We start from the raw sequence: 9,729 nt of genomic DNA on the forward strand, positions 1-9,729 counted from the left end.
TTTAAATCCATCAGGCAACGTCACCTTTGGAGCAGTAAAACTGCTCTCCTTCTCATGAGAGATGACAAGCGCTTCACAGCAAAGCAAAGGCCAGGCGACAGAGGGATTTGATTTGCTCAAGGATCAGCCAAATAAAGCAAATGCTTTCCTCACTCCTTCCCTGATTCACCGAGGTTCCGACGGCGGCCGTGCTGGACCTGCCTTATAACCTCACTGCTCTTGGATTTTGAGAAGTGCTGTTTTACATTAGGCATGATACAACAGGTGTGGAAAGGCCTTTCTCAACCAGGAAGAAAGGTTTCATTTACCTCAGGCTCTTGTATTTTTATTTTATTATGTTTTACTCTTATTTCTACCAAACCTGCAGAACTGTGGGTTTAAGAATCAGCGGAGCCTACAATGATTACTCACAAGGACTTTGCGGTTTGGCCAACAGCAACCCCCATCCTAACATTGCGATTCTTTCCTTTTCTTTTGAGCTTCTTCCCCCCACTGTCTAACTTTCTTCTTTCTGTTTTCCTCCCTTTTTGCCCTTCCCCCTTTCAACACATTCAAAGAGTGCCCTAACCAGTGACAAAATTGCATGTGCTTCCCTTATGACTAAACCCTTGGGCCTCTTGCCAACCCCCCACAGATGGCCCCAAACTTCAGGCATCCTTCTAGGACAGCCCTACATTCGCAGCCCTGCTTGGAACGGCCGGGCGAAGTATGGTGGGGAGCGGCGGCGTCTTAGTCCTGGGGGAAAGGGAAGCAGCTTCCAGGAGGAAACGGGCGTTTCCTTCCCACGCGCTCGAGCGAGCCCTGGGTCCCAGCCCCGGGACTCCACCCAGCCCCTCCCTGGGCTCTGGGAAAAGCCAGTCGCCACACACAGGCACACGCAGGCCCCGGGGCCGCGCCCTAAGGAGAGCAGCACCCACGGCCAATTGCCATGACAACCCCGGGGTTCGTTCCATTCCCCACCCACCAGCCCATCCCCCCTCCTCCCTGCGCTGCAGCCAACCGGCTAGTGCGCGTCCCTGGAGCGCGCTATAAAACCTGCGCCGGTGGCGCTGGGGAGGACAGGCGTGCAGAGCCAAACTCCAGCGGAGGAAGTCTCGTTTTGTGAAAGCGGGAGGAAAAAGCCTGAGCATGCAGAGAGCGCAGAGCATGAGTCCCTGTCTGCCCAAGCGGTGCCTTTGCCTGGCTTTCCTGCTCCTCCATCTCCTGGGACAGGTGAGTGGTGCAACCCCCTGGAGACTTTGCCCTCCTGGGCGGTCCCTGCTCGGTCCCCGCTCGGTCCTCTGCTTCGATGGTCTCTGCTGAGAGGTTTCTCCTTCATGTCTCGCCCGCCCCCAGGTCGCTGCGACTCAGAGCTGCCCCACCCCGTGTCCGGCCCAGTGCTCCAAGACGCCGCCGACCTGCGCCCCTGGGGTGAGAGCGGTGCTGGACGACTGCTCCTGCTGTCTGGTGTGCGCCCGCCAGCGCGGCGAGAGCTGCTCCGAGATGGAGCCGTGCGAGGAGAGCAACGGCCTCTTCTGCGACCGCAGAGCGGACCCCAGCGCCCAAACGGGCATCTGCATGGGTAATCCTGCCCGGCCGCCGCTCACCTCTTCTCCCGCGGCTGGGGCTGCTTCCTCTTTCCTCTCCTTTTCCTCCCCCATTCCCGAGGGTGATGCGCAAATAATAATAATGAGGATGCAGTAGGTGATGTTTATGGAGCGCTTCCTGTGTGCCAGGCACGGTCTAGGGGCGTTTGGGGCTTTGGGGAGGACCAGAAGCCAGAGAGGAAACCTGTCCGCGGAGGTGAGAAACATTCATCACTTGCCTCCCTAGAGAAGAAGCTAGATAGACCGGGAGCAGAGCAAAGTGAAGTCATTTCCTTTGGGCATTTCCAGGGGGACGTTTAGGAGTGATGGAAGCTTGGGCTCACTCAGGCGCTCACAGTTCCCCCACTGCGCCCCAGCGGGTTTGTTTTCACACCTGTAATTGTCCCATTTGAGCCAAAGCAACCACTAGTCTCCTGGGACCACTGTGGAAACCATGTCTGGGCTGAGAGTAAAATAAAGTGCAGGCAACCAGCCAATCCAAGCTGGTGAAACTTCATCAATAGGGATCCGTTTTCCACGTGGTGCACCGTTTGCAGGGAGGCTGTCCCTGCCTCCCTGGATAAGAGGGATTCGAATAGCAGCCTACTTTCCTTTCTAAGCTCTGATGATTTATTGTGCTGGAATGCCAAGGAATCCTAACGCCCTTCCCAATTTGACCAGTTCACCCATTTGAAGACTATGAGGTGCACTTTTTTCTTTTTATTTCTAAGCTGCTGGAGTAGGAGAATCTAAATCTAAGGAGGTTCTTGCAAAAATGACTTTATCATTGGGAACAACAGCTGTGGGACCCTGGGAGTGTCATTTCTCAATTCTGCACTTTTTCTCATCCATATCATGAGTGGCAGGACTGGGTGGTCTCAAAGGCTTCTTCTTGCTCTGGGAGGCCTCCGTGAGGACATCTCTCTACTGGGGATGGAGAAGAAACAAGATCTCCCCAACCAGAAAAGGAAGGCTTTGGGGTTTAGAACATATGCTGCAAATCCTATATAGCTTCTCCAATGTATTGTGTTCTTGTTTTTCTCTCTCCCCTTCCCTCTCTGCCCTGCTTCCCCAATATTCTAGCGGTAGAAGGAGACAACTGTGTGTTCGATGGGGTCATTTACCAAAGTGGAGAGACCTTCCAGCCAAGCTGCAAATACCAGTGCACCTGCAGAGACGGGCAGATTGGCTGCATACCCCGCTGTGAAGAGGACCTGCTACTGCCCCAGCCTGACTGCCCGGCTCCCAGAAAAGTGGAAGTGCCCGGGGAGTGCTGTGAAAAGTGGATCTGTGACTCAGCTGAGAAGGGAGACTTAGGGGACCTCCTCGCCCTTCCAGGTGAGAAACTCAGGGTCCCTGAAGGGGGGTCACAGCACAGACTAAATGCAGGCAGGAAGCTCCTGAGCTCCTTTGGATTTGCAATGAGAAACTGGCCTCGGTTCCTGGCCACTCAGCTGTGGATTCCAGATTGCCCAGTGAGATCAAACACATCACTTGTTGGAATCCTAGCCAGGTTACTGAAGTACGCACACAGTTTCTCCTAAAGAGAACCTGCCAAATTCAGTGGTTCTTTTGAGCCATGGGACTGATTTTGTCTTAGTGAATGACTACTGTTTATATTTTCGTCCATCCGACTTGACCCTTATTAACATTACAAAAATAAAAGTAAAAAGTCACTCTTTTTTTCCCCTGGGTTCTCACACTACCTGTGAGCTCTCAAGGCCAGCCTCCCTAAGGAATGCGCCTCATCCCTAGATAGGTGTCACAGAGAAATGTCACCTTTTCAGATGCTATAGGAAGGGTCAAGTGACACTTCAGGATCTTTGTTTGCTTTTCTTTTTGTTCTATCTTATAAAGGAAATAGTTTTTTGAGAAAAAAAAAACCCTCAAGAGCCAGTAGAGAATATTTTAGAAGCCATTAATCAGCCAGATTATTTATACTGGCAGTGTACAGAGCTTTACCATTTTCCTGAGGTCAGAAATTATCAGCCATGCCTTACAGATAGGAAAACTGCCATGTAGAGGAGAAGAAAACTTGCCGTGTGCCCCAAGCTGTGCATATTACCTGTTGACACAGAACTTATTGTAACCAAAGGTTATGTGATTGTCTATATCGCATAACCCAAACAACCCCTTCCACCTCCCTAAGGCAGAAGAGAGCTTTCATCACTATTTTGGGTGGTTCTACTTACTCATCCAATTAAAATTTTATCATGATCTTTTTTCTGTACAGAAATCACATGTTGAAGACACTACAGTTTATGGGATGGTTGTTGATGCCATACTGTTCTATAATCTTAAAACTACTAAGCTTCTTAAAGACAAGCTCTCCTAAGCTTCTCAAGGACAAGTTGGACAGTCATTTCACAAAGATTTCTTGAAGGCCTACAATGTGCTAGGCACTGTGTTACCTGTTAGGGGGTTGTAAATACAAAGATCCAGTTCTGTCCCCTGAGAGCACCTGAGTTTGATAGGTACAGAATTTAATGAGACCCTCTTTCTAATGATGGTTGAAAGAACCGCTTTGCAATCCCCACATTTTACTCAATGCAGCTGTCTTTATTTATACATCCCATAGCCTACAGGACAGAAGCCACTGTAGGAGTTGCAGTCTCTGACTCCAGTGTCAACTGCATTGAACAGACCACAGAATGGAGTGCATGTTCCAAGAGCTGTGGCATGGGTTTTTCCACTCGGGTCACCAACAGGAATCCACAGTGTGAGATGGTGAAGCAGACTCGGCTGTGCATGGTGCGGCCCTGTGAGCAAGAGCACAAGCAACCAACAGACAAGGTAGGAGCCTAGAGGTAGCCTCCCATCGCAGATGCGGTGGCCTGGCCTCATCCGGGCCTGGGCTTTGGAAAGTCACTGTGACTCTAGTTGACTCAGAGGTCATCTCTTGCTAGGAGTTAATCCCAGGGGAAAGGCAGAGAGGTTCCTAAAGTGAGTGTTTACCTTCTTTTTTTTCTCTTTGATGGATTGAAATATCCCAAGCAGCTCACAGCAGGTCCACAGGTTAAGAGCGAGGGGCCAGTCAACTATAATAATGTCCCCAATTGAGAATGGTCTGGCAAGTCCCATTCTGTTCCTGGAGAAAACTGGCTCCTTTTAGAGAGGTCATTTCTGAGCCCAGTTTCCTTCACTCCTTCACTCTGTAGGAAGCAATGGAGTAGGAACCATAGCTCCTTGCTCACCCCTCAGTCCCTAACATCCTACCTGGTACATATTTTGTGCCTGATAAACAATTGTTGATGAATAAATGAATGGATGTCTGGGAATTATTTTCAGTATTTTTAAAAGCCTAGTGGGAGTAGTACATTTGCCAGCATAACACAATATGTGCCAAATAAAATAGCACATTTCTTTCCTTTTTTGCTGGAATTATATCAACTCAGAGTGTTAATGCTGAGTGCAAGGCATGCAGATCCAAAGCTCAGATTGGTTCCTGATGATATCACAGGCCTTGTTAGCAGAGCCCTGGATCAGATAAATGCACTACCCAAATTGAACTATTATATGGACCCTCGTACAAACCTAAGGCCAAAATAAAACAGTCCCTAGCAATGAAAGATTTGCATATCTCTGTGCTGAGGCCATAGCATCTAATGCTTAAGGACGCAGCTCTGGAGCCAGACAGCCTGGCTGTAAATCCCGGCTTCCCACGTGAGCTAGCTGTGGGATCCTGGGCAATTTTCTTAACCTCTAAGCCTCAATTTCTTCCCCCATATAATGGGGCCATTTACAGTGGAGGTAGGACCTAAACGTTCTTATGAGGATTAAATAGAATGAATTTGCAAAGTGCTGGGCATAGATTACTCTGTTAACATTAGGCATCGTTACTTGACATTAAGCATCATTTCTGTTTATTGATAAAAGAAAGAGTCTAGTGGTTGCATTAGTTATATGGCAGCTCAGCTATATGACTTTTTGAGGTCCATCCTAATTTTATGTTTCTTCCACCAATTTAGAAAGAACATCTAGAAACACTTTATGCCTAAAATTATATGCTAGAAGCCACACCTCTTGATACTTAGGGGAATTCTAACACACATGTAACATAGTCAGGCAGGGGCACCCACGAAACAGTCTCTGTCCCCATCTGTCTCTCACTTACATGTACATACAGACACACAGGTATCCATACACATACGGAGGTGTTGCTGACCTTGCATCTTTTTGTGGATGTTGGCAAGAATATATGCTAAACATTAATATGAAGAAGGAGGAGGGGCTGGCCCCATAGCCAAGTGGTTCAAGTTCCGCACACTCCACTTCAGTGGCCTGGGGTTCACGGGTTCAGATCCCAGGTGCAGCTCTATTCCACTCATCAGCCTTGTTGTGGAGGCGTCCTACATACAAAGTAGAGGAGGATTGGCACAGATGTTAGCTCATGGCAGATCTTCCTCACAAAAAAAAAAGAAAGAAAAGAAAATGGAAGAAACAAGAATCCCTTAAATATGGTGAAGGATACCGAAGCTCCTTTATTAAATAAGGCTTTTCCATGGGTTGCCTCTAAAATTTTGCTTTTTCTATTGTTTGTTTTACCAAAATTTGTATTTTTTCTTGTAACTTGCACCCTGTTTAATATTGGGAGATACTATATTTAAGATATTTATTTATAGTGTAAATATATTTCATAAAGATTCTAGAAATTTGTTTGGAATCTAGGGAAATACTAGCATAATAGTTATTACTTTCTTATCACCAAGAGATTCTTAAAGGTGAGACAGTCCTCAAAGGGTAGTCCCCAAACTAGCAGCAGCAGCCAAGCCTTTTTAGAAATGCAAATTACTGGGGCATACATCAGACCAACTGAATCAGAAACTCTTGGTGTAAGGCCCAGCAATCTGTGTTTTACCAAACTTTCTAGATGATTCTGATGCACACGAAAGTTTGAGAACACTGCTTTAAGAAAATTCCGTGTCTCCTCATTCCACAAGCTGTGGACTGTGCCTAGGAAGGTAGAAAGCAGTGGAGAAGTGTGGCAAATTTGTAGGTGAAGAAATCTAAGTGGGAAATAAAAATGTAGTCAATTCCTTGCTGAATTATCAATATTAGGGCTCCTCATCAACCGTTACTAATGGAATATTAAATAAATTCCCCACTTACTCTGCCTTCATGGAAAATAACCTTAAATTCTATTGTCTTAGACTTTCCTGAGGTTATAGAATAATAGAAGGGATGGGCTTTGCTTCAGACAAATTCAATTACTAGATGATTTCTAATTATTTTTGTCCTTGGAGCCTCCACGTACTCATCTGTAAAACTTGGGCAATTGTTCCTTATGTTAATAATTGTTTCTTGTATGAGTGAATGTTATTAATAACGTTAAGTGAGTTAATGTCTAAAAAATATTTGAAACATTAGTAGGCTTGCAATAGTGACAAATGTATTCCCTTTCTCTTTATGACACCTGAGAATGCGTTTGGCTAAAAATAACACCAAAGCCTGTTGTAGTGGCTTGAAAAAATAGGTTTGTTTATAATACATAGGCTTTCACCCTCATGCTTAATACCACAAGGTCAAAAGATGGTTGTGCATGATTAGGTCTGGTTTCCACTTCCTAGACAGGAAGGAAAACGAATGCAGGAAGCAATAAAGAGCTATACCTGTTTTGAAGGGCGAAGGATTTCCCAGAATCCCTTGATTTATGTGTCATTGGCCAGAACCTTGTCACAAGGCCATCCAAGCTCCTAGACATTCTAGGGAAGCAAACTCTTTTAGCTGACCACATTGCCTAACAAAATTAATGTTTTGTTAGCAAAGAAGAAAGAGTAATGGATATTGGGTGGGCAACTTGCAAGTTATTCCATTCCCTTAAAATGGTCCCTTGGAGGAACGATAGCCATTCCATGCATCACTCCTTTTCTTCTTTCTTAGAAAGGGAAAAAGTGTCTCCGCACCACGAAGTCACTCAAAGCCATCCACCTGCAGTTCAAGAACTGCACGAGCCTGCATACCTATAAGCCCAGGTTCTGTGGGGTTTGCAGTGATGGCCGGTGCTGCACCCCCCACAACACCAAAACCATCCAGGTGGAGTTCCAGTGCGCCCCAGGGCAAATCATCAAGAAACCAGTGATGGTCATCGGGACCTGCACCTGTCACAACAACTGTCCTCATAACAACGAGGCCTTCCTCCAAGAGTTAAAGCCGAACACCAGCAGAGGGAAGATGTAACCTGTATCCCTCGAGAGGCACACCCACAGAGGCAAACTGTAGCTGCCCACCATCAAATGAATATAAGAAAAATGATGAAGAGTTATTATTTCACCCCTGAGTCCTATGTATTTTCTGTGGTCGTATGAGATCAGTTATATCTGTCTTTTTTTAATGAAAGATATGATTAACAGTAACCTTGGAATCAAGGTAAGCTCAGGATAGTGCTTAGGGATGGCTGACTTTTCCGTGGTGTTTATTCCGAAAGAAAATCTCTACAAATTTAAGAAAGCAGACATATGTTTTACTGTGTAGACTGTAGCGCATTCCACCCATCTTATTTTGTTATACACTTGTGCAATTTCAAGAAAATGACACTGTAACGAATGACGCAGTGAAGTCCAGGATCTTACTGAAGATGTCAAATATTTCACCATATATTGAGGTTTGACTTGATTCTCTGTTGAGCTCTCTCTTTGAGGAGCTCAACTCTGAACTTCCAAGTCCGAGATCTGAGGAAACAAAAAGCTCTCAACTTGAAATCCAGAGGTTTCAAGATTTAGTTTTCTGTTTAGTTATTCACTAGGAAACTAGAGGTATCTGCAGTAATGGAGTTTGTTGATTAAGTGGACTGGTGTCATGAGCATTTCAGACAGATTGACTCCTTTCCAATAGAAAGAAGCTGAACAGAAGACTCCCCCTAATACGGAGATGGCCAGACCCTCGCAGCCCTCATCCTTTTGTACCTGCTGGAGGCCACTGGGGCTGGCTAGTTTTTTAATTCAGAAGAAGCAGAGCATATCAGCAGAGATCCTCTCATCTTACTGATAAGTAAACTGAGGCCCAAAGCACCCGATGACAACCTTTGATGACTTCCAAATGTGCTTGTAGTGGAATTTTAAAAAAGAAGGATGGAATCGACATGACCGTGGTGGCAAGAGACGACAAATTTTATGGGACTCTAGGATTATTGTAGACATGCCCAAAACTTATCCTTGGGCCATAATTATGCAAACTCACGAACAAGATCTGCGTGTATCTAATTTGTCAGGCTATCAGATAGGCTGCAAACTTAAATGTATACATTCTTCTAATGTCACCATATGTGTTCAGCTTTTTTCCTTTAATGTATTTATATAAATGTAAGTTATACATTTTTTAAAATATTCTTTTTACTTCTCTACTTGTCAGACATCACTAAATAAACATGATCTTATCAACGTGTGACTCTGCTATTACTTTTGTGTTTATAAGTTGTTTATTGAAAATAAAAATAAAATTTTAATTTACAAATTAAATCAGACACCAGGCGACAGCTTCTGTTGAAAGCAAAGTGAATATTTTTAGATGAGCTTACAATTTCTTATCAGAATGGAAACAGAAAACAGCTCTTACTGAGTTAGATGATGTCTACTGCCAAGGGCTCAAATATTCTCCACACTGTTTACTCAAACCAACACCTTGAGCCCTGGCATTTTTTTCTGGACAAGCTGCTAGATACCACTATATATTATTAAAATTTGAACTTCTTGTTGGATCAAGCAAAACTCACCTCCCTGGGTTCTTTAGCTAGTTAAAGATCTCTCTATCCTCCCAGTTACCCAGCTTCAACCACCAGCGTTATCTGAATCAACCTGCTCTTGCTACCTTGCTACATGCCCAGAAAAGCATATTTCCAGGGGCAATGCAGAGCAGAGCAATGAGCAGGGCTGCCATCTGAGAGTGTGAGGGTCAGAGTTCATATAACTTTTGTCGTTTAAAGCTTCTGGCTGATGTAGTGGGTCTATAGTTCTTCCATAATTTAAAAAAAAAAAAACTTTTCTTATTCTCAGCTTCGCTTCCTGTATCTGAAGTTTCCTTCTCACTCATCTCTTTAAGTAGTGTCTCTTTGTCATTTAAGATCGACTGTAAAGCAGGAGTTTATTCAAAGGAAATTACCAAAGACAGCTATTTGCCACATACTTTGTGATGAGCGCTTTACCTTCATTGTATCAGTTAATTTGCACAA

At 45.0% G+C, this 9,729-nt stretch overlaps 1 protein-coding gene across 1 annotated transcript; it reads left to right on the plus strand.

Moving 5' to 3' along the window:
* The first annotated feature begins 690 nt into the window (after positions 1-690).
* CCN3 (cellular communication network factor 3) lies at positions 691-8,941 on the plus strand. Its single transcript, XM_014867700.3, has 5 exons — positions 691-1,212; positions 1,336-1,561; positions 2,649-2,903; positions 4,144-4,358; positions 7,446-8,941. The coding sequence occupies exons 1-5, from the start codon at positions 1,129-1,131 to the stop codon at positions 7,740-7,742; spliced, it is 1,077 nt and encodes a 358-aa protein (XP_014723186.2). The 5' UTR covers positions 691-1,128; the 3' UTR covers positions 7,743-8,941.
* Positions 8,942-9,729: the final 788 nt, after the last annotated feature.

Source organism: Equus asinus, chromosome 12 (genome assembly GCF_041296235.1).
Source record: "Equus asinus isolate D_3611 breed Donkey chromosome 12, EquAss-T2T_v2, whole genome shotgun sequence".
NCBI lineage: Eukaryota > Metazoa > Chordata > Mammalia > Perissodactyla > Equidae > Equus > Equus asinus.

What these genes read in the sequence shown, in the direction of transcription:
- CCN3 (XM_014867700.3), top strand. Translation starts at nt 1,129, where the DNA reads ATGCAGAGAGCGCAGAGCATGAGTCCCTGTCTGCCCAAGCGGTGCCTT. An exon ending in CCAAACGGGCATCTGCATGG is followed by an intron (nt 1,562 to 2,648) that starts GTAATCCTGCCC and finishes CCAATATTCTAG; the next exon opens with CGGTAGAAGGAGACAACTGT. An exon ending in GGACCTCCTCGCCCTTCCAG is followed by an intron (nt 2,904 to 4,143) that starts GTGAGAAACTCA and finishes TACATCCCATAG; the next exon opens with CCTACAGGACAGAAGCCACT.